The sequence below is a fragment of the Oncorhynchus nerka genome, linkage group LG23 (assembly GCF_034236695.1).
Source record: "Oncorhynchus nerka isolate Pitt River linkage group LG23, Oner_Uvic_2.0, whole genome shotgun sequence".
Taxonomy (NCBI): Eukaryota; Metazoa; Chordata; class Actinopteri; order Salmoniformes; family Salmonidae; genus Oncorhynchus; species Oncorhynchus nerka.
This window is the reverse complement of record NC_088418.1, coordinates 53,881,366-53,906,241: the sequence shown is the minus strand read 5'-3', so window position 1 is coordinate 53,906,241 and position 24,876 is coordinate 53,881,366. Positions and strand designations below refer to the sequence as shown.

Below are 24,876 nucleotides of genomic sequence, written 5' to 3'. Positions count from 1 at the left end.
TGACAAAAATATAAATAGTAATGTAAAGTACAGATACCCCAAAATACTACTTAAGTAGTATTTAATGTATTTTTACTTAAGTACTTTACACCACTGGATAATAGTAGGCATTGTAGCGAGTTAACATTATATTGAGAAGGTTTTTGGGAAAGCCTTTCCATCTACCTAAAGACTGTTAGGCCTATCATTACCATCACTACATTTTTCCTGTTCCTTAATTCTTTGAAACCTGGACGTTTTACTTCATATTGTCACGTTCGTTATAAGAATCGGACCAAGGCGCAGCGTGGTATGCGTACATTCTTATTTATTAAAAGAATGAACACTGAACAAAATAACAAACTGAACCGCTATACAAACGAGTACTGACAGACAACTACACATAGACAAGATCCCACAAACACAAAAAGGAAATAGCTACCTAAATATGATCGCCAATCAGAGACAACGATAAACAGCTGCCTCTGATTGGGAACCATATCAGGCCACCATAGACAAACAAATTCACCTAGACTTACAAAAACTCTAGACATACAAAAACCCTAGCCAATACTAAAACTAGCGTACCCACCCTAGTCACACCCTGACCTAACCAAAATATAAAGAAAACAGAGATATGTCAGGTCAGGGCGTGACACATATTATATCTTACCTTGCATGGTTCAAAGTAGCCTATAGTCAACATTCCACCATAAAAACGTGGAGGCAATTATTTTTATAAAGACTTACTTACTCAACGTTCTTTCATTGTTAGTTTTGATTTCTGTTTGCCATATATTTTTCAACTGTGCTGTGAGGTTTCACAAAAGTTCTGAACCTTCCTATTCTCAGTTTCTACAGATTGTAAATTAAAGATAAACAATTTTGCTAAGAACATTTTTATATTATTGATCGATTGACTATGACTTTTTAAATCACCCAGCAGTGCTATTTGCAGAGTTAGCTCCAGGTAAATGTTGCAATTCTTCCGCCATTCCTGAACCTGCGACCAAAACAAGCTACAGTACAGATGGACAGTACAAAAACAAAGGATCTAATGATTCTGTCTCTTCACAGAAAAATCGGCAGAGCTGGGATGGTTGTATCCCCCCATATATATATATATACAGGGGGGCAAAGAAGTATTTAGTCAGCCACTTAAAAAGATGAGAGAGGCCTGTAATTTTCATCATAGGTACACTTCAACTATGACAGACAAAATGAGAAAAAAAATCCAGAAAATCACATTGAAGGATTTTTTTATGAATTTATTTGCAAATTATGATGGAAAATAAGTATTTGGTCACCTACAAACAAACAAGATTTCTGGCTCTCACAGACCTGTAACTTCTTCTTTAAGAGGTTCCTCTGTCCTTCACTCGTTACCTGTATTAATGGCACCTGTTTGAACTTGTTTTCAGTATAAAAGACACCTGTCCACAACCTCAAACAGTCACACTCCAAACTCCACTATGGCCAAGACCAAAGAGCTGTCAAAGGACACCAGAAACCAAATTGTAGACCTGCACCAGACTGGGAAGACTGAATCTGCAATAGGTAATCAGCTTGGTTTGAAGAAATCAACTGTGGGAGCAATTATTAGGAAATGGAAGACATACAAGACCACTGATAATCAACCTCGATCTGGGGCTCCACGCAAGATCTCACCCTGTGGGGTCAAAATTATCACAAGAACGGTGAGCAAAAATTCCAGAACCACACGGGGGAACCTAGTGAATGACTTGCAGAGAGCTGGGACCAAAGTAACAAAGCCTACCATCAGTAACACACTACGCCGCCAGGGACTCAAATCCTGCAGTGCCAGACGTGTCCCCCTGCTTAAGCCAGTACTTGTCCAGGCCCGTCTGAAGTTTGCTAGAGAGCATTTGAATGATCCAGAAGAAGATTGGGAGAATGTCAGATGAAACCAAAATATAACTTTTTGGTAAAAAATCAACTCGTCGTGTTTGGAGGACAAAGAATGCTGAGTTGCATCCAAAGAACACCATAGCTACTGTGAAGCATGGGGGTGGAAACGTCATGCTTTGGGGCTGTTTTTCTGCAAAGGGACCAGGACGACTGATCCGTGTAAAGGAAAGAATGAATGGGGCCATGTATCGTGAGATTTTGAGTGAAAACCTCCTTCCATCGCATTGAAGATGAAACGTGGCTGGGTCTTTCAGCATGACAATGATCCCAAACACACCGCCCGGGCAACGAAGGAGTGGCTTCGTAAGAAGCATTTCAAGGTCCTGGAGTGGCCTAGCCAGTCTCCAGATCTCAACCCCATAGAAAATCTTTGGAGGGAGTTAAAAGTCTGTGTTGCCCAGCAACAGCCCCAAAACACCACTGCTCTAGAGGAGATCTGCATGGAGGAATGGGCCAAAATACCAGCAACAGTGTGTGAAAACCTTGTGAAGACTTACAGAAAACGTTTGACCTCTGTCATTGCCAACAAAGAGTATATAACAAAGTATTGAGATAAACTTTTGTTATTGACCCACTGTATAACATTCTATTGAACTCATTTACATGACCCATCAACTTAGTCATGCGTGTCTGTGTAAGTCTCATATTTTACTAAGCACATTTTTGGTCTGGAATTTGTCTTTCAGCAGAAAGACGAGTGAACACTTTATGAGAGATTGTTGCCGTGGTGAAGGACAGCACTGTGACAGGGGTCAACCAATGATTTATATATACACTAGATGACTAATAGGGGGGGATGTGTTGAAGCCACTGTGCCTCCATCTTGGCACTCCGTCATGATGGTAAAAAAATATTTTTGGAAGCTATAGAAATGTATTTATTAATGTGTACGTTCGTTTTTGCTAAATTGTTCTATTACACGGCTAAACATTGAGCTTCTGAGTGGCGCAGCGCAAGAGACGTCACTGCAGTCCCTGGTTCGAATCATATCCGGCCGTGATTGGGAGTCCCATAAGCGGCGCACAATTGGCCCAGCGTCGTCCGGGTTTGGCTGGGGAAGGCTGTCATTGTAAATAAGAAGTTGTTCTTAACTGACTTGCCTAGCTAAATAACGGAAAAAATGTATAATCCTTAATGTATCATTTATAGAGATGACTAATGTTACTGTCCCCACTACTACAAAAATTAAACTTAAATAAATGTAATTTTGTCCTTTTGTACATTTAATTGAAATGGAGGACTGCTACTTGGGAGTGGCAATATGTCCAACCAGTGGCTTCATAGCCTCTCAATGGTCAATACATAGCATCAGCAATCCAGGGTTTATATACAACATTGGGGTCGACATCCCACAGCTGGTTGGACTGGAGGACGGTACAGTGTAGTACAGTACTGGTGGAAAGTTAGGACTAGCAACATCAACTGACTCCGTAATTCAGGCCTCTACCACAGATCAAGCTGGACCAGTAATTATCATTGTCATTACATTGTATGATCTTATTTGTATCAGATGAAAACAGAGGTCAATTTATGTTATACCCTGCCTTCAGAAAGTAGTCACATCCCTTGACTTTTTACAAAGTGGGATTGATTTAATTGTAATTATCTGTCAACGATCTACACAAAATACTCTATAATGTCAAAGCAGAAAAAATGATCTATAATTTGTAAAAGAAAAAAGAAAAGACAAATAAAACACAAATATATTGTGAGCGTACCATGTAATTAGGCGTCACTCTAAAGCGGGAAGGTGGAATAAACGAGTCAGGAGTAGGTTTTTCTGATTGAACACGGTTCTCTATTGAGGGTATTTTGTCAACAAAAACATTCTAATCATAATCAATGAAAAATCTTCCAAGGAAAAACACACATCTTCTTCTCCAGATGAAACAAGAACACAATAGGATAATCTTTAAACTACAACAAACATAAATCACGGTTTTGTCACCGTCTTAGTGGTTCTTTCAGCACAGCTTCTCTCTCTCGGTGGCCATCTTCCAGAGATAGTTTCCCCCCTCTCTGCTGGTTCCATTCTCTCTTTTATAGGGGAAGGAGAGTATCTCATTAGTACCGTCAGCTGTGCTTAATTGACTCTGGTTACCTTGTCTCCCAGGCTCCGTTGGGCAACTATCCATGAGCCCAGCCTGCCCTCTAGTGGTCCGTCCACAATATCTTGATTTAGGTAAGCATTCAACCTCCTGAGTCAGCGATTACAGCTGAGTGTCTTTCTGTGTAAATCTCTAAGAGCTTTCCACACCTGGATTGTGCAACATTTGCCCATTAATCTTTTCACAATTCTTCAAGCTCTGTCAAATTTGTTGTTGATCATTGCCAAACAAGAACTTTTAGGTTTTGCCATTGATTTTCAAGCAGATTTAAGTTATAACTGTAACTAGGCCACTTAGGAACATTGTGGGTGAAGGGTGAAATCCCTGACCGGTTTGACTCCTCTCCAGCAACCGATTTAGGAAGGACGCCTGTATCTTTGTAGGAACTGGGTGTATTGATACACCATCCAAAGTGTAAATGATAACCATGCTCAAAGAGATATTCAATGTCTATTTTTTAAAATGTTTTATTTACCAATAGGTGCCCTTCTTTGCATGGCATTAAAAACCCTCCCTAGTCTTTGTGGTTGAATCTGCTCAACTGAGAGACCTTACAGATAATTGTATTTGTGGGGTACAAAGATGAGATAGTCATTCAACAATTATGGTAAACACTACTATTGCAAACAGAGGGAGTCAATGCAACTTACAGTATGTGACTTGTTAAACACATTTTTACTCCTGAACTTATTAGGCTTGCCATAACAAAGGGTTTGAATATGTATTGACTCAAGACATTTCATCTTATCATTTCTAATTAATTAGTAAAAAAATATATAAAAAAGTTTGGGGTCACTTAGAAATGTCCTTGTTTTTTTGTCCATTAAAATAACATCAAATTGATCAGTAATACAGTGCAGGAATTGTTAATGTTGTAAATGACTATTGTATTGCCTCTCCTTCCAGTTCTCTGCTGCCAATGACTGAAACTGGAGACACTTATCTCCCTCACTAGCGTTAAGCACTAGCTGTCAGAGCAGCTCACAGATCACTGCACCTGTACATAGCCCATCTATAAATAGCCCAAACAACTACCTCATCCCCTACTGTATTTATTTTATTTATTTATTTATCTTGCTCCTTTGCACCCCAGTATTTCTACTTTGCACATTCATCTACTGCAAATCTACCATTCCAGCGTTTTAATTGCTATATTGTATTTACTTCGCCACCATGGCCTATTTATTGCGCTACCTCCCTTATCTCACCTCATTTGCTCACATTGTTTACAGACTTGATTTTCAACTGTATTATTGACTCTATGTTTGTTTACTCCATGTGTAACTCTGTGTTGTTGTATGTGTCGAACTGCTTTGCTTTATCTTGGCCAGGTCGCAGTTGTAAATGAAAACTTGTTCTCAACTTGCCTACCTGGTTAAATAAATATTTTATTTTTTTAAAGTAGCTTGAAATGGCAGATTTTTTGTGGAATATCTACACAGGCATACATAGGCCCATTATCAGCAGCCATCCCTCCTGTTCCAATGGCACGTTGTGTTAGCTAATCCAAGTTTATCAATTTAAAAGGCTAATTGATCATTAGCAAACCCTTTTGCAATTATGTTAGCACAGCTGAAAACTGTTGTACTGATTAAAGACACAATAAAACTGGCCTTTTTTTAAGACTATTTGAGTATCTGGAGCATCAGCATTTGTGGGTTCGATTACAGGCTCAAAATGGCCAGAAACAAAGACATTTCTTCTGAAACTCATCAGTCTATTCTTGTTCTGAGAAATAAAGGCTATTCCATGCGAGAAATTGCCAAGAAACTGAAGATCTCGTACAACGCTGTGTACTACTCCCTTCACAGAACAGCACAAACTGGCACTAACCAGAATAGAAAGAGGAGTGGGAGGCCCCGGTGCACAACTGAGCAAGAGGACAAGTACATTAGAGTGTCTAATTTGAGAAACAGACGCCTCGCAAGTCCTCAACTGGCAGCTTCATTAAATAGTACCCGCAAAACACCAGTCTCAACATCAACAGTGAAGGGGCGACTCCGGGATGTTGGTCTTCAAGGCATAGTTGCAAAGAAAAAGCCATCTCTCAGATTGGCCAATGAAAAGAAAAGATTAAGATGGGCAAAAGAACACAGACACTGGACAGAGGAACACCCCGCTGTTGGAGGAAATTATAGTTGAAATGATTAATAATGTATACATTTCAATTAGAACCATTTATTCTAATACTATTATGTATGGGCTCTTGGTTAAGCTGTTACTGAAAATGTAAGCAAAACGAATTAATTGTCTGTACCTCGCGGAAGGTTTAAGGGAGAGGGATGATGTATCTTTTCTGACAGATAAGAATGGTCCTTGATGTACCATTTGTGGAGGAGAAGATATCTTTTAGACAGATTGGAATGTCTGGTTTATGAGGGGAGTAGAAGACATCTCCGGACCTGAAAAGTAGCCTTTATTCTCGATTCTGGGGGGATTTGAGCTCTTTAATTGATGTTCTGAAATTTTCAGAATTCATCAATAATGGGAGCTTTGCTATTCCCACAGGGTATGTATGACCATCATACACTGGGTTTTGTATAACCGATATACACTGAAGCAGGTTCGAAAATAACCTGTGGTAATGTGCACTACCGTAAATAAACTAAACATAATCATGAGAGGCACACCCGCCCGAGATTAAGACGGGATATTAAATAGGTACTGGGGGATAGGACGGTGAGCTTGTACAAATACTGGGCGTAGGGAGACAGCAAGAATGCGCAAGATAACTGGATTGGTCATTTGAATAGTGGCAGTATTGATCATCGTTCCGATTCAACTAATACTACGGAAATATCCAAATAAGGAGGAGAGGGAACTTAAATCTAAAGAAATGAGATAAAAGCCATATCTATAGACAGGATAGTTCCATGCGAGAGGGGAGTCTAACAATAAGTGGCGTGAGATAACGATTATTAGCGTTCTTTAAAAGCCCTCTGACACAACCGGAAAATAAGATTTTAACTAGGGCTTTACAAACCCTGGGCTTATAGTTGTAAGGTCAGACCTAATATCTGATTCAAAAGTCAAAGCTATTGGTAATATTTCCATAAAAGAGACACACAAACAGTCAGACAGAAAAGGAAGGATTGTTTAGAATTTCCTCAAAAGAAGTGTCGAAAAACTAGCGGGAGATTACCGTAATACGAGAACAAAGAGAGGGGAAGGGAAGCATCCAGAATCTGACTCAGACAAAGAACCCGAATGGAAGCTGATATTTAAAACCGTTCCTTGCTATATCCGTAATTAGGACGATTTTCTGGGAATTCCCGGCGTCGAAGTTTGGGGACTACGGACAATTATAATAATAATGTTGAGAAAAATGGATAAGGTGAGTCAAAAGAAAAATACAAGATGGTTTAATTGTAATCCCGGCCGAGGCGGTTAACTAAAATGGATTTTAGATTGTAATTGACCTATTTGCATGTTTTGCCTGAAAAATACGGTCGCCAGTGTTTGTAAAAGATATGAAATGAACGTTTATCATGTGTTCTAGATAGAATTGAAAAAAGAAGTCATTAAAAATAATGGCGAGACAATTTCGATGTAAAACGCTATTTTGCCCAAAATAATCTGGTGGAATAATGTATTGAGATGGGAGTCGTATTTAAATAAATGTATCATAGAAGAGAAAGTCACCTAAAGCAGGCAGATGTGTGATGACGTTGCACGTTTAACAACATCGTTACTCAAATTTAAACCGAGAAAAGGGGTTGTGGCATTTAGAAGAAAAATGTGTGCATTATAACTATTTGTTTTAGTGCAAAGGTATTTTAAAGAGGCACGCTCACATATGGAACCTTATGAGTTTTTATTTTATGGGTTTTAATTACACAGGTGACTATTTCTATTTTAAGGATAAAGGGTTCTTTATGTCTAATATGGTATGACCTTTTGACCTTATCGTGGCTATCTTTTGGGGTCTGATCAGCCCCGGGGGAGAGCCATTTGTATAATGAATTGTGGTCAGTTGGATTACTAATTTTAAGGTAAATTAGTTATAATGGAGTTTTGGTTGAGGGGTTAGAATTACTGTTTGAACCGCAAATGAGAAAGTGGTTCAGGATTCTGTTTTACAACATTAGCTGTGAAGTTTTTGAATGGGCTATTAATGATTTGGTATTGTAACAGAGAAAAAGTCATATTTATCATTGAGAATAAATAGGGGAAGGTAAAATAGATTAAGCCAATAGGGCAGGGAATTACATAGAAAAATAAGTTGCAGTTTTTTAAGGGTGATAAATTACTGTAGATAAGGTATTCCACACTTTGCAACACATATTAAATTCATGTTATTGTCAGATAGAATACGGAGGGTCCCCGAAGGAGAGGGCTTGTTAGTGTAGGAAGGATTTTTAATATGGTTAGCATTTATTAGACTTTGTTTGATTATTATACGTTTTTAAATAGTGCTACATTTAACAGGAATATAGGACATCTGTGATGATTTAGGATTATTGTTAGGTTTGAGATAGATTGATTAAGGAAATGTAAGGACTTTGGAGAAAAGCCGCGCATAGACATGTTTTTTCTAAAAATCTATGATTTTAGATTAAGTCAAACGTTTGGAAGCTTAGTGCTATTTGAGAGATATGAGAGAAAAGGTTTAAATTGGTAAAAATATATATTTAAGAAAATATATAGGTAGCGCATATAGTTCATAAAAGTAGATAAGAAACTTGACAGGGAATTGGTACGGGATTGACACAGGGGACGCCCATGAGAGAATTGGACATGTGGAAAATTAAAGGGGGCTCCTACATGATGATGTCAGACATAAGGATAATTCACTAAATCTTACCTAAGTCATTGTTTAAGAATAAGGCAAGGTTGTTACCTGGGCAGAGCCAGGTAACAAAGGGGGGATGGGTAAATGGTGTTCTAGAATAGGATGTGACCTACGGGATAATTAACTGATAAAACATTTTTTTTTAGCTAATAAACAGAACAAATGAGAAACTGTTTGTTAACCAAACCTGTATGTCCAAGATTTTATGCACTACAAGTGAACTACAGGTGAAGTCACTCAATCCAGTCCCATAGGCCTGTTGGGGGGACCATACCAAGGACTCCTGGTGACAGCTAGCTGAAAGAACTACCCGGATTCATATCGCACTGCGGGAGGGTAGGCACACTGATACTGTCAAACAATAACAGAGTTCGAGAGGAGAACTGGAATTAACAGAATTCTGGGGGCCATCTCTCGAATGAAAAATACCTTACCTGTCCTTTCCTCACTGTTGTTGTTCATAGAAGTGAAGATGTGTCTGGCTCTTGCTAAGCGATGTGTTCTAGGGGAGAGGGTGGGGCTTCACATGGAAGCTGTTCGTCTGAGCTGTCTTATCGTGGGTGACATATTCCTGATACAGCACGTCCTACTCGAGTATGCGGAGAGTGGTAATTTGACCCATGGTTTAGACGATGAGGATTTTGTTCCAAAATAAAAGAGATATCGGTGCAGGTTCCCATATTGATCGTGGACACAGGTCATAGCTCATTGGGAGAGAGGGCTATATGAATCCACTCACCCAGTATGGAAGAAGGTAGAGTAGAGTAGAGTGGCATAAAGATACGCTTAACCCTTTAAATAGAAATGAAGGAGGATCAAGGGTTGTGGTAGGGAGATGACCAGGTCTTGGTCGACACCCTAGTACGGTTCTGGGTAGAGGAGTTTGGGTCGGTATGGTAAAGCTGTTCACGAAAGCAGGAATGCCAGATAATGACAGTTGTATTGATTTGCACTATTTAAATCCCCAGGTTCCTCTCTTTACAGTGACCGGAGGAGATTATTACCGTTTGGCCCGGTACAGTACTCTTGGGAAATGATGTCAGGGCGAGGTTTTACCAACAGATTGGACAGGATTATGCTCCATTGTAATGCCTTTGACACTCATTCAACACCAAGACATGAAGTATAGCCAAATGGGAGAAAAGAGCTATTCCATCCGGGTCTCTTATTGACTAAGTACACATTGATAACATTGGGGTTCCAAGGGGGGTGCCAGATGAGTCAAAGCAAGAAATCAGATCCTAGCAGGATTAGAGTTAAGCATTTCCGGGGGGTCTACTCTCAATAAGAACGTGGACTGGATTAATTATATTCATGATAATCAACAGCGCTTTAACAAGTATACCAGAGATGCTATTAAAGGTTTTGCAGAACAGACTGAAGCAACCAGCTGGATGGTATGGCAGAATAGAATTGCATTAGATATGTTAATGGCTGAAAAGGGAGTAGTATGCGTGATTATCAGGACCATGTTTGTGCTTACATCCCAAATAACACAGCTCCGGACGAATCAGTGCCCGAAGCCTCAGCTGGTTTGACCACCCTGGCTCACGGGTTGGCAGAAACTCTGGGGTGGATACTTCTCTGAACTAAATTGGGTTGATAGTACGTTTGGAAAATGGAAAAATGTTATAATCACTGTGTTATGGGCTACATTCACCTGTATGACTGTTTTAGTTTTATGCGGCTGTTGTCTAATTCCCTGTGTGCGAGGCCTTGTTTCCAGGACTCTGGAGAGATCAATGACACAACAGATGGTGCGGTATGGGCCGATTCCAGGTTCTGACCCGTGGAGGACTGAAGGCATGTTTACAGAGGAAGTGGACGAATCTGGATCTGTCATTTGTGGGGAATTTATGTTTGATGAGACTAGTGTTGAGAGGAAGGGGAATTAGATTGTAATTTGTTTCAATGATTAAACTGTTTTTTTAATGAAGGTTGTAACAAAAATCCTAAAAAGAAGAGTTATGGTTCTGATGTAGGTTTAAAAACAGTTGTAGTTAGAGTTAGATTTGATTAATGATGTGTGAAGAATCTGATAAACCTTTATAATAAGGTTAATCATAAGTCTTCATATGATAAATCTGATAAACCTCTATAAAAAGGTTAGTTATAAGTTCGTTTATACTTTTATTTTTTTATGTTTAAATAAAACTAGATGTAGATTTGAATGTATAATATTTAATCAAAGGGAGGATTGTTGGAGGAAATTATAGTTGAAATGATTAATAATGTATACATTTCAATTAGAACCATTTATTCTAATACTATTATGTATGGGCTCTTGGTTAAGCTGTTACTGAAAATGTAAGCAAAACAAATTAATTGTCTGTACCTCGCGGGAAGTTTAAGGGAGAGGGATAATGTATCTTTTCTGACAGATAACAATGGTCCTTGATGTACCATTTGTGGAGGAGAAGATATCTTTTAGACAGATTGGAATGTCTGGTTTATGAGGGGAGTAGAATACATCTCCGGACCTGAAAACACTGGGCTATTGTGGGAATCGGAGAGAGTGTGAGAAACTGATGATGTCATTTTATGTTCTCTCTTTAAAATGCAAGGGTCCTTCTATTTTTGGTTAGTACTCTCTGGAATTAAACGCTGTTACCTTGGCTTTTAAGACTGGTCTCAATCTACTTCATGCATAATTAATGAACTTACAAATCATTAATGAATTAGAAATGAGTGCGAATTTGGTTTTGGCTACAAAACATACAGGAATTTAGAAATTCCACTAACAGTCGCCTCTTCACTGTTGATGTTGAGACTGGTGTTTTACGGGTACTATTTGATTAGCTAACACAACGTGCCATTGGAACACAGGAGTGATGGTTGCTGATAATGGGCCTCTGTATGCCTATGTAGATATTCCACAAACAATCTGTCGTTTCCAGCTACAATAGTCATTTACAACAATAATAATGTCTACACTGTATTTCTGATCAATTTGATGTTATTGTAATGAACAAAAAATGTGATTTTCTTTCAAAAACAAAGACATTCCTAAGTGACCCCAAACTTTTGAACGGTAGTGTATATATATCAAAAACACAATTCCACTTTGACATTATGGGGTATTGTGTGTAGGCCAGTGACAAAAAATTTAAATGTATTCTATTTTAAATTCAGACTCCACCATAACAAAATGTGGAAGTCAGGGAGTGTGAATACTTTCTGAAGTCACTGTAGCTAGTATTCAAGGTTTTAATGTCTTGTCTATTTTCAGTCTATATTCCTGTTTTACACCTTTAATGCTCTGGAACCTGGTGTTGTTGTCAGCAAGGTATGTTCGGACTCAATCGGGACCAGGTTTCAGCTGCTGTACAATGCTGATGCTTCCTCCCAGAGATGGTCTTCTTGGACAAACACAAACTGGACACAGCTTGACAACCATATTTTTTGGAGAGGATCTTCTTTTTGTCATTTTCTGCAACACGCACAAAACCATTCCAAAAGGAACACAAAAAAAGGTCAGATAATGTTTATGACAGCATAAAAGTTAAGGTAGCTGCTAACATGAAGAATCATGGGATTTCTGCTGTACCTTCCACCCGTATGGACTTGGTGACCACCTCAAAATGAGTTGAGACCATATTCTGAGCGTGGCACATAATCTTCTCTGACTTCACATGTCGCTCGACCGTCATCTCCATCTCACTGCCATAAACAGTGTGACCATCAACGATCCACCAGTAGTCACAAGCGGGAGTGCATTTGGCAGTGCACTGAAACATGGACTTGAAGCCGACTGCAACAGAGTCTGGGCCGATGACGTGGACCTCTGATGGACCAGCTGATAGGAGACAAAAATTAGAGGGAAAAAATTGTTCAAGTATCACTTCAACCAAAACCCCAACAACTATAGACTACATACTATATAAGGGAATGTATGTATATTGATAGATGAAGCTATTGGTGTGGCTATGGACAATTGCATTACACTAACAACAAGAGGGAATCTACAATTGCTGGAAGCTCTAAATCTCAGAATAACCTACATGTTACAGGAATTGTCCTGGTTGCCATGGCATAGAGCCCAGACACACTGTTGATGGCCTTGCAGTTCAGGGTAGCAGAGGTGGCCAACTCTTCGGGAGTTACAGTAATCTTGTTCCCCTGCCCCCCGAGCCATCGGCCCTTTATCTTCCAGGTGTAGTTGCAGGAGGGACGGCAGTCTGCGTTACACTGGAAGCTTTGAGGGGCCCCTGGGGTCATCAGGGCAGGGCCTGTGATTGATATGTTGGTAGGTCCAGCTAATAGAAGGAACACATAGACATTTAGATAATAGTCTAGATCCTATGACCAATGTGAAAAACATTAGCAATAATTAGCATAATTTTTATCTAGCACTAATCCAGTAATCCAGACATTTTGTCAATAAATTACAACACATTTCATTATTCCTCTATTCCTAATATCATAAAGACCATCACCTTTAATTTCAAGTGAAGTGTTATAAAAACAACAAACCACCCACGCACCTAAAACCTGCAGTATCTTTGTTACTGTAGAGGACCTCCCAGAGTCATCATTCCTTGCAGTGCATGTGAGGTTTAGGGACTCCTCCCACTGGCGAGCTGTGAACAACAGCTCGTTGCCATGCCAAATCTGCCCGTCGATACTCATTCTGTAGCTACAGGAGGGAGAGCACTGGGCAGCACAGTAAAAGCTGCGTGGCACACCCACTTTAACAAAGTCAGGTCCCACAATGGTTAGTTCCAAGGGACCATCTGAAAATTACAGTGCACAATCAGGCAATGTAGGCCTACCTGTTTAAGAATAAAGGATTTATTGGATACAGGGTGTAAATGTATTCTTGTAACAGTGATAAATTACTACAACGATAATCCAATAAAACGCCTGTAGTTAGGTGCTAGCTGATAGCACTACCCTACGATCACAGTCATTATTCAAAGTACCCAACATTCCCATCAATGCAGTGATGTGTTCCATCCTGTAATAATTTGGCTTGGCTATTATGTGATGTGGTTCACTTACTGGTACTGCCACTCCCTCCATCAGTGGTCAAAGCTGATCCTGGAAGTTCATCAGAACAGCCACAGGCTATAATCAACACATTATAATGTAACACTATTTTCACCCAAACAAAAGCTGGACCTCCGTAGACATTGAAAGTAAATGTAGTTATAGAGCTTAACAGGAAGAGTCCAGACCTACTGACTGATGTTAAACCAACTTTGGCATCCTCAAAAAGAAATGTTATCATGTTGTTATATATATTTTTTAAATCATATTACCTACTAGGTACACTAGCAGCAGAAGTAGATTAAGCAGGGTGTGTGTATCCTTCATTGTCTCGCAGAGATGGAGTGAGGTGAATTCGATACTAGGAATATGGGACTGTTACAGAGTCAAGTAGTAGAGTGAGAAGGTAAACAAACACACCTTATCAGAGAGAACAGACTGAGAGCGAACCTGCCCTGCCCATTCAAACCTGCCCATTAAAAATACATTATTTCTGTAGTGACCATTAAATAAGGTGAAACAGAACTGGCAACTTTTACTATGAACTAACATGTAGAGGGCAATGTACTGAGGTATAAAATAAATGGTCTCCAACTCTCCAACCCTGCTCCTGGGGAGCTGAAGTCAATTAATATACCATTTTTAATAGACAGAACCAATTGGAGGGAAAGATATGAGACTATATGTGTAATACATGAGTGTATGACGAATTTAGGAGTGTCGAGAACGTGGTTTCAGTGCATGGCTTGTACCAGAATCTCTTATCAAAAGTCAAATACAGCGCATTGATGTCATACCTTTAGTTCTTATAATGTAATTACATTTAACCTCAAAAGGTTGTGTATAATACAGACTTTTAACTTTAGCTTTAGGAAAGGAGACTGAACCACTGGGATTTTCCTCTATGATTTTGCCTGTGTTTAGGTCAATTCCATTTCCCTTTTATCCTGAAAAACTCCCCAGTCCTTAATGTTTACGAGGATACCTTATGCCTCATAGTGAAATCCCTGAGCAGTTGTAGTGAATGGGTGTATTGATACACCATCCAACATGTAATTAATAACTTCACCATGCTCAAGGGTATTTTCAAACATACAAAGTATTGACTCAAGGATGTGAATACTTGTGTAAATGAGATATTAATTTTCATGAATTTTCATTATTTAAAAAAAAACATAATTCCACTTTGTCATTTTGGGATATTGTGTGTAGATTGGTGAGAAAAACAATCAATTTAATCAATGTTGAATTCAGGCTGTAATACAACAAAATGTGGAATAAGGAGATCGTTGGTACTGGTGGCTTTGTCGGTGAATGCCTCATCCCAGTACTGTAGTTGACCCAGGGTGTAACCTGGCAGTCAAAGGTACAAATCTTAAGGACAGAACAGCAGTAAAACCTCCAACTGAAAAGGGACAGGCAATAAATTCATATTAATGTGGGTTAATTGACTATACGTTCTCCATTCATTAAACATTTATTTTGGCAGTTAAGTACTGGAGAGTGGAGTAACATGAGGCCACTGATCTTGTTGGTAGTTGACCAGGATTCTCAGACATTTGTAACCGAGGATACTAGATAAACTGAGTAAAGAAGGTACTGTAATGTTTCTTAGGCCTCATCTGACTTATTACAATGTAACTTGTTCCTCAGCCTTGCTCAAAATGACTAAGACAAATTTGTGTCCGTATGTAATTCACAAAATGCTTGAAAATCTGAATGTGATTGTTCTATGTACTGAAATGAAGAGACTCACCTCCTGTCCTCGTGGTGGTTACTGTGGTATCTGAAACAAAATAATATCAGATGGTATAAGTCAGCATACATCACTGTAAAACAAAAGGTATGGCCAGTACTGACTAAGCATCTCTTCAGCATAACAGTTACAATTGGGGCAAAATAATATGTTTTCCATAACACATGAAACACAAATATTTCCTACCAGTCACCCCTTTTAGCTTAATAACTACATAGATTGGAAAGGACATAAACGGTACATCAAAGTCATTATCCCACCCTGCAAGACCAAATTGTTGGCACCAGAGTTCCAATATCCACACCATCATACCACTTAGAATGCGTGCCAAATTAATTTAGTTCATTCTAAGTGGTCTGCTAATATGAACATTGGAACGTAACCATTGGCAATGTTATCCATACACCACAGTAAATGGATCGAGATGACTGCTCTTACCTGTCATAAGGATGAAGCCTGATGAAGGGATTCTCTATGTTTGGCTCTCTGCAGGAAATGTTGTCTCCTTAGACAAGTGATGCTATTTTATACCCTTACTGTACATTAGGTAATAATCACATGTGATTAAATCTACTTACCCAATCATCTGACAGATCAGATATCTCTGGTAAAAGGCGAGAAGGCATAGCTACATACCTGTGACAACATTGTGAAGAGTGTGAAGTAGGATCTGTTGCATAATAAACATTGCATGAGCCATCCTATCAAGCCAGTAATTTACCACACAAAGCGACACACTTTTTTGTTGTTGATTCCGTCTATACAAAGGTCTTTCTAAAGTTTAAGCCAGTTTACATGACTGTAATAAACATTAAATGTACAATGAGAAAATAATCTTCCCAGTGCATACAGTAGCTTGATTGTCCATTGAAAATATGAACTATGAAATAGAATGTTTTCTGTCAGCTCAAAAACAATAGAACAGTATTTCAGGGTGCATTCTATATGATCTGCATATACAAATAGCACTTAATGTAAGATAATATATCTAGTGGTCAATGAATTACATTCCTTGAGATAAACATTACTTGTTAAATATCACAAAGCTATATTGTTTGTGTCTTATTAACAAACCAGTCATTCCTGTCCGGATTCAAATGCAACGGCTGTTAGGTGTATTGATCGGCTGGCTTTAGGATCATGCGGAGAATCGCTCAAAGAGAAGCGATATTCCAGGGTACGTTCTCAGAACATGAGCAGATCAGCTGGCAGGCATATTCACGGTCATTTTTTGCTTAGTCCCCTCCTGTGCTCCCTGTTCACCCCATGACTGCGTTGCCATGTACGACTCCAACACCATCATTAGGCTTGCTGACGACACAACGGTGGTAGGCCTGATCACCGGCAACAATGAGACAAACTACAGGAAGAAGGTCAGAGACCTGGCAGTGTGGTCCGGGACAATAACCCCTCCCTCAACGTCAGTAAGACCAAGGAGCTGATCGTGGACTACAGGAAACAGGGGAGTGGGGGGGCGAGCTTGCCCACATCCACATTAACAGGGCTACAGTGGAGCAGGTCAAGAGCTTCAAGTTCTTCGGTGTCCAAATCACTAATGATTTAAAATGGTCCAGTCACATGCCGCACCTCTTCCCCCTAAGGTAGTTGAACAGGTTTGGAATGGGCCCTAAAATCCCCCAAAAGTTCTACAGCTGCACCATTGAGAGCATTCTGACTGGCTGCATCACTGCTTGGTATGGCAACAGCACTGCCCTCGATCGCATGGCGCTACAGAATGTGGTGCGGACTGCCCAATACATCACTGGGGCTGAGCTCCCTGCTATCCAGGACCTCTATATCAGGAACGCCCTGAAAATCATTATAGACTCTAGCCACCCAAACCATAGACTGTTCTCTCTGCTTCCGCACAGCAAGTGGTACTGGTGCATCAAGTCTGACACCAAGAGGCTCATGAACAGCTTCTATCCCCAAACCATAAGACTGAGAAATAGCTACAGTGCCTTCACAAAGTATCCACACCCCTTGACTTTTTCCACATTTTGTTGTGTGGGATTCAAATGGATTTAAATGTCATTTTTTTTGTCAACGAACTACACAAAATACTCTGTATTGTCAAAGCAATTTTTTTTCTTCTAACATTTGTAAATGATTAATGAAATATAAAACACTAATGTATCTTGATTACATAAGTATTCAATCCCCTAAATCAATGCATGTTAGAATCACCTGTGGCAGAGATTACAGCTGTGAGCCTTTCTGGGAGCTTTGCACACCTGGATTGTACAATATTTGCACATCATTCTTTTTAATATTCATCAAACCATTTTCAAGTCTTGCCATAGATTTTCAAGCCGATAAAAGTTAAAACTGTAACTAGGCCACGCAGGAACATTTAATGTCATCTTGGTAAGCAAGATATTTGTATATTTGGCCTTGTGTTTTAGGTTATTGTCCTGCTGAAAGGTAAATTTGACTCCCAGTATCTGTTAGCAGACTGAACCAGGTTTTGTCTGTGCTTAGCTCTATTACATGTATTTTTTACCCTGAAAAATTCCCCAGTCCTTAACGATTACAAGCGTACCCATAACATGATGCAGCCACCACTATGCTTGAAAATATGGAGAGTGTGTCACGCCCTGGTCTAAGTATTTTGTGTTTTTCTTCATGTATTGGGTCAGGCCAGAGTGTGGCATGGAGTTTTTGTATTGTGGTGTGTTTTGTCTGGGGGTTTTGGTGTGTAGGTTAGTGGGATTGTAGCTTAGTGGGGTGTTCTAGGAAAGTCTATGGCTGTCTGAAGTGGTTCTCAATCAGAGGCAGGTGTTTATCGTTGTCTCTGATTGGGAACCATATTTAGGCAGCCATATTCTTTGGTTGTATTGTGGATGATTGTCCTTAGTGTCTTGATGTCCTGATTATGTGTTAGTTTGCACCAGTTTAGGCTGTTTCGGTTTTCATTACGTTTATTGTTTTGTAGAGTTTGTGTTTTGATTCGTGTTACGTTGTTTTATTAAACATGGATCGAAATCTACACGCTGCAGTTTGGTCCGACTCTCCTTCACCATTAGAAAACCGTGACAGAATCACCCACCACCAACGGACCAAGCAGCGTGTCAACAGGCAGGAGCAGCTGCAGTGGGAGAGGCTGCACCACCTGGAGAAATGGACATGGGAGGAAGAACTGGACGGTAAAGGACCCTGGGATCAGCCTGGAGATTATTGTCGCCCCAAAGCCGAGCTGGAGGCAGCAAAAGCAGAGAGGCGGCATTATGAGGAGCTAGCACGGCAGAGCGGATGGAAGCCTGGAGAATATCGCGGCCCCAAGGAGGAACTAGAAGCGGCAAAAGCGGAGAGGCGCTGGTATGAGGAGGCAGCACGGCGACGTGGATGGAAGCCCGGGAATCAGCCCCAAAAAATTATTGCGGGGGGGCTTACAGGGAGTATGGCTACGCCAGGTAGGAGACCTGCGCAAACTCCCTGTGCTTACCGGGGGGCTAGAGAGACCGGGCAGGCACCGTGTTATGCAGTGGTGCGCACGGTGTTCCCAGTGCGGGTGCATAGCCCAATGCGGTATATTCCAGCTCCACGTATCGGCCGGGCTAGATTGAGCGTCGAGCCAAATGCCATGAAGCCGGCTCTACGCATCTGGTCCCCAGTGCGTCTCCTTGGGCCGGTGTACATGGCACCAGCCTTGCGCTCAGTGTTTCCGGTTCGCCTACATAGTCCAGTGCGGGCTATTCCACCTCGCCGCACTGGCAGGGCAACCGAGAGTTTTCAACCAGGTAAGGTTGGGCAGGCTCGGTGCTCAAGAGCTCCAGTGCGCCTGCACGGTCCGGTCTATCCAGTACCACCTCCACACCCCAGTCCTCCGGTAGCAGCTCCCCGCACCAGGCCTTCAGTGCGCCTCGCCTGTTCAGCGCCGCCAGTCTGCCCAGCGCCGCCAGTCTGCCCAGCGCCGCCAGTGCTCCCAGTCTGCCCAGCGCCGCCAGTGCTCCCAGTCTGCCCAGCGCCGCCAGTCTGCCCAGTGCCGCCAGTCTGCCCAGCGCCGCCAGTCTGCCCAGCCTGCCCAGCGCCGCCAGTCTGCCCAGCCCGCCAGTCTGCCCAGCGCCGCCAGTCTGCCCAGCGCCGCCAGTCTGCCCAGCGCCGCTGTCAGTCTGCCCAGCAGCCAGAAGTGCCAGTCAGCCAGCGCCAGCCAGTCTGCCAGCGCCAGTCCAGTCCGCCAGAGTGCCAGTCAGCCAGGATCTGTCAGGATGCCAGTTAGATCCACCAGTCAGCCAGAAGTGCCAGTCAGCCAGGATCCGCCAGAAGTGCCAGTCTGCCAGGATCCACCAGTCTGCCAGGATCCGCCAGAAGTGCCAGTCTGCCAGGATCCACCAGTCTGCCAGGATCCGCCAGAAGTGCCAGTCAGCCAGGATCCGCCAGAAGTGCCAGTCGGCCAGGATCCACCAGTCAGCCAGGATCCGCCAGAAGTGCCAGTCAGCCAGGATCCGCCAGAGGTGCCAGTCGGCCAGGATCTGCCAGTAGCACCAGTCAGCCAGGATCCGCCAGTCGGCCAGGATCTGCCAGTCAGCCAGGATCTTCCAGATCTGCCAGTCAGCCAGACTCTTCCAGATCTGCCAGTCAGCCAGACTCTTCCAGATCTGCCAGTCAGCCAGACTCTTCCAGATCTGCCAGTCGGCCAGGATCCGCCAGAGGTGCCAGTCGGCCAGGATCCGCCAGAGGTGCCAGTCGGCCAGGATCTGCTGAGACCACCAGTCGACCAGGATCTGCTGAGACCACCAGCCGGCCAGGATCTGGTAGATCTATCTACCTGCCTGAGCTGCTGAGACCACCAGTCGACCAGGATCTGCTGAGACCACCAGCCGGCCAGGATCTGGTAGATCTATCTACCTGCCTGAGCTTCCTCTCACTCCTGAGCTTCCTTCCTCTCACTCCCGAGCTTCCTTCCTCTCACTCCCGAGCTTCCCTCTCACTCCCGAGCTTCCTTCCTCTCACTCCCGAGCTTCCTTCCTCTCACTCCCGAGCTTCCTTCCTCTCACTCCCGAGCTTCCTTCCTCTCACTCCCGAGCTGTCCTTCAGTCCCGAGCTGTCCTTCAGTCCCGATCTGCTCCTCAGTCCAGTGGGGTTCTGGGTGAGGACTACTAGGCCATGGTCGGCGGCGAGGGTGGACTATCCAGGGACGCGAGGAGAGGGGACTAAGACATTAATTGAGTGGGGTCCACGTCCCGCGCCGGAACCGCCACCATGGACAGACGCCCACCCGGACCCTCCCTATTTGTTTTGAGGTGCGTTCGGGAGTCCGCACCTTAGGGGGGGGGGGTTCTGTCACGCCCTGGTCTAAGTATTTTGTGTTTTTCTTCATGTATTGGGTCCCCTATCACAGCCATTAAATGTTTAAAGTCACTATTGGCCTCATGGTGAAATCCCTGAGTGGTTTTCTTCCTCTCTGGCAACTGAGTTAGGAAGGACGCCTGTATCTTTGTAGTGACTGGGTGTATTGATACACCATCCAAAGTGTAATCAATAACTTCACCATGCTCAAAGGGACATTCCAAGGTCTGCTTTACATCATTTTTACCCATCTACCAATAGGTGCCCTTCTTTGCGAGTCATTGGAAACCCTCCCTGGTCTTTGTGGTTGAATCTGTGTTTGAAATTCACTGTTCGACTGAGGGACCTTACAGATAATTGTATGTGTGGGATACAGAGATGAGGAAGTCATTCAATGTTAAACACTATTATTGCATACATAGTGAGTCCATGCAATTTATTATGTGACTTGTTAAGCACATTTTTACTCCTGAACTTATTTAGGCTTGCCATAACAAAGGGGTTGAATACTTATTGACTCAAGACATTTCAGCTTTTCATTTTTTATGAATTTGCAAAAATGTCTAAAAACACAATTCCAGTTTGACACTATGGAGCATTGTGTGCAGGCCCGTGGCACAAATATCAATTTAATCCATTTTAAATTCAGGCTGAAACACAACACATTTTGGAAAAAGTAAAGGGGAGTGAATTATTTTCTGAAGGCGCTGTAGCTTCCCAGAGGTGTGGGATCTGACCAAAGCACAACAAGCAGGGCTAAATATATATTTATAGAAACTGAGAAACGGATCACTGAGCTAAAGACCTTGGGGGTTTTTCAGCCACGTCCATGGGTAATCTCAGTGTTTGAATAGGTGTGCTGAAAGGGAAAAGTTTAACAAAAATACACTAAATAACAGTATAACCTCTCAGGAATTGCATAACAGGATGGTTTTTGTATGCTAGAAATGTGGCCAAACTATTTGTTTTATTTACCTCTGTGTTACAGTGAGAACCATGGGTCAAGTGTAAATGGGTCAGGGGTTACTTGGCTGCTAGTTTGAAAAGAAACAGACACCATTGGGAAGATCTTTGAAAATGAAAAGGTTTAAATAGGTTAACTTCATAATGAATAAACCAAGAAACTACATGATGTACATTATGTACATCACAGTCCCACAAGATCGGTCCAAATATGACAGAATTAGATGTTTTCCTAACAACCTGAAAGGTTTCAGAGCAATTTAAGCCCATCTGCCCAGATATACATTTTTACATTACCAACCAAACTGGGGGGAAATCACGTTATCAGGTCAGTTTAGGACCGCTAGGCAGGCTCGAGAGGACACAGCCACTAGGCAGACTAGAACAGCATACACTTTTCTCAATGGGTAGAAGCCCGACAGCAGTATCTCAGTAAATGCCTTAAAGGAGAAATTCAGTATTTTACACCTTCTTGTTAGATGGATCCTCCCCCTGAAGGTTGTCTATGGGCCAGGAGAAACTGTAATCCATGGTTAAGATGTTTAAGAATTTAAGAAGCCTAATCATTTAAAGTTACGTCAAACCAAATAATTCAGTTAATTTGTCTATGGCTTTTTTAACAGTCACTGCATGCCCACACCACTCCCATTGATTTTAAACCAGCAGAGGCTAAAGTTAGCTGAAGTTTGTAGTGGCTATTAGAAGAAAAACCAAACCTGATCCATAGACTACTTACAGGGGCAGGAACCATCTAAAATGAAGTTGTAAAATACTGAACTTTCCCTTTAACCCCAACACTTTTTTTGGTGTATTTTCTTAAAACTGCATTGTTGGTTAAGCATTTCACTGTAAGGTCTACTACACCTGTTGTATTCAGCATTTCACTGTAAGGTCTACTACACCTGTTGTATTCAGCATTTCACTGTAAGGTCTACTACACCTGTTGTATTCAGCATTTCACTGTAAGGTCTACTACACCTGTTGTATTCAGTGCATGTGACAAATAAAATTTGATTTGATTTGACTAACTCTAACCCTAAACGTAACCATAGCAAGCTGTTGCATATCAACAGAGTTGCAGTTGATAGTCTGTTGATGGTTTGTTCCGCTGTAGATCATCTATTAGGGGATTATCCAAATAAAGTGTGACCCAATGTTTTAGTAATTATTGTCTGAGATAACCATTTGCCCTCCATTATAGTACTGTATAGAGTTTATATCTTGACCAGAAACCAAGCATAATCAATAATTTAAACGTTAGTGCAGTGAAATGAAACACAATCATTTGATGCATGTATCTTTAATCATGAATTTCTTTCAAGATTATCAAGAGACAACAATGGATCAAATAATCTGATTGTAGGAAGAATCAGTTATAGATTCAGCATGACCTTCTGGTACAGTATTGGTATTGCCAGCGACGATCTCTGAAAGTACACAAGGCAAACAGACATTTTGTTCCTGTTAGTTTTGTAGTCAATTCATCCTTTCCTGAAGCTTGTTTATTCCAACAGCAAGAATATGACACACATATACCGTAGATACACACACACACAGAGAGAGAGAGAAAATACTTGGAATCCATTACATTAGCATACAGTACCAATGAATAATCATACTCACTCATGCTTGTTGTCATGGTAGCTTTCAGCTGCAATGAGGTAGGAATTTGGTGGGACATTAAAAGTGAAGGCCTCATCAAACCAGTTTACGTAGTTGGTCCACTGGCAGGAATCAGTACAGAAGTTGCTGGCTCCACAGCAGGTGAACTTCCATCTGTATAAGGGTGGAAATGAGGTTTGAATTATGATATATGTTTTGTATTAACCTTGTAATTCACATTATAGTAGGGTTGTTCAACAAAAACAGTACCTCCGTCAACCCTGTGTCACTTTTAGGATTTTACACCATTTAATCCCCAAATATCACTACATTTTACCATCATTGTAAAGCCCTCGTTATTTTGTTTGATTTGACAAAGTCATTTCTTGAAGATGTGTATTTATTTCATGTGAATAGTGATGAATTTACATCTCACCTTCTGTCCTCACGCTTGTTGTCATGATAGCTGTGCATCCCTGTGATGACCTGGTGGCTTGGGCATTGGTAGTTGAAAGGTTTGTCGAAGTCATTTACGTAGGAAGATGTGAAGCAGTTAGTAGCTGAGTCCAACGTAGCTTTGCACCCAAATTCCCAGATACGGTCTTCATGTTTGTTGTCATGCTCACTGAAATTGGAAAAATACATTACAATGCACAAATTAATAGTTGAATTTATACCAAAAAAACAAAACATTTATGCAGGTTGTAGGTTTTATTGTTGCCCAACATATTTTGTCCAGAATGCAATTGCAATAACCTAAATCCAAAATACAGAGTTAAACCTGTTTAATTTCTCAAAATGGAAAATTGCTAATCTGAATCAACAGCAACTCTGTTGATATGCAACAGCTTGCTAGGGTTTGAGAAAGGTTAGGGTTAACTCAGCAAAATGCTCACTCTGATTTGGAAACCTGTGCTTGTGAGTCAGTGCAGAATTCAGGTTTTGGAGAAGATTGGTTGTATGGAACATAAGGAATCACCTCACTATGCGAGAGATGGATTGTCCTGATGGGCAATTAAAATCCAAAGGCTGGTCATAGCTGTTCTGCCAGCGGAGGTCTGCAACACACAAACAAGGGCACAATAAAAACGTAATTGATTACCGTAGTAATCGGCACCTCTTTCTCCTTTTTTAAAAGATTTCTGACCACACACATTGCTATTTGATTTAAATATTAAGTCCACATTTTGAGTTACTCTGCTACACATATGCTCAGGCTTTACTCCACAAACTCACATGTAACATAAAGCATACCTTTTCCGTTGACCAACACACCAGCAAGAAGCAGAATAAAGACGTTGGCTCTCTTCATGGCTTTTGAGGGGCCCAAACTAAAATCAGCAAGGTTGGTGCTCCATTTATAGACAGAGGTGATCTTTGTCCTTGCTGGACCTTAGGCCACGTACGTGGGTAATTCCAGTGTTTGAGCAGGTGTATTGCAGTCTAAAAAATATTTCAGTCAATTCACG

At 41.4% G+C, this 24,876-nt stretch overlaps 2 protein-coding genes across 4 annotated transcripts; both read right to left on the bottom strand.

The window, feature by feature from the left end:
• Positions 1–290: 290 nt before the first annotated feature.
• LOC115106268 (uncharacterized) lies at positions 291–14,398 on the bottom strand. Of its 2 annotated transcripts, none has more exons than XM_029628836.2 (6): positions 14,070–14,398; positions 13,810–13,875; positions 13,293–13,541; positions 12,810–13,064; positions 12,356–12,604; positions 291–12,238 (listed from the first exon to the last, which is right to left on the bottom strand). In XM_029628836.2, exons 1-6 carry the CDS (start codon positions 14,122–14,124, stop codon positions 12,087–12,089), a joined length of 1,026 nt encoding a protein of 341 aa, XP_029484696.2. In that variant the 5' UTR covers positions 14,125–14,398; the 3' UTR covers positions 291–12,086. The 2 variants fall into 2 exon arrangements, with proteins under 2 accessions (XP_029484696.2, XP_029484697.2); XM_029628837.2 differs by having other exon boundaries at positions 13,810–13,848; positions 14,070–14,395.
• Positions 14,399–23,089: 8,691 nt separating this feature from the next.
• On the bottom strand, positions 23,090–24,769 carry LOC115106267 (hemagglutinin/amebocyte aggregation factor-like). 2 transcript variants are annotated; one of them, XM_029628834.2, is made up of 5 exons: positions 24,662–24,769; positions 24,387–24,465; positions 23,844–24,032; positions 23,429–23,581; positions 23,090–23,232 (listed from the first exon to the last, which is right to left on the bottom strand). In XM_029628834.2, exons 1-5 carry the CDS (start codon positions 24,717–24,719, stop codon positions 23,187–23,189), a joined length of 525 nt encoding a protein of 174 aa, XP_029484694.1. In that variant the 5' UTR covers positions 24,720–24,769; the 3' UTR covers positions 23,090–23,186. The 2 variants fall into 2 exon arrangements, with proteins under 2 accessions (XP_029484694.1, XP_029484693.1); XM_029628833.1 differs by having other exon boundaries at positions 24,644–24,734.
• Positions 24,770–24,876: the final 107 nt, after the last annotated feature.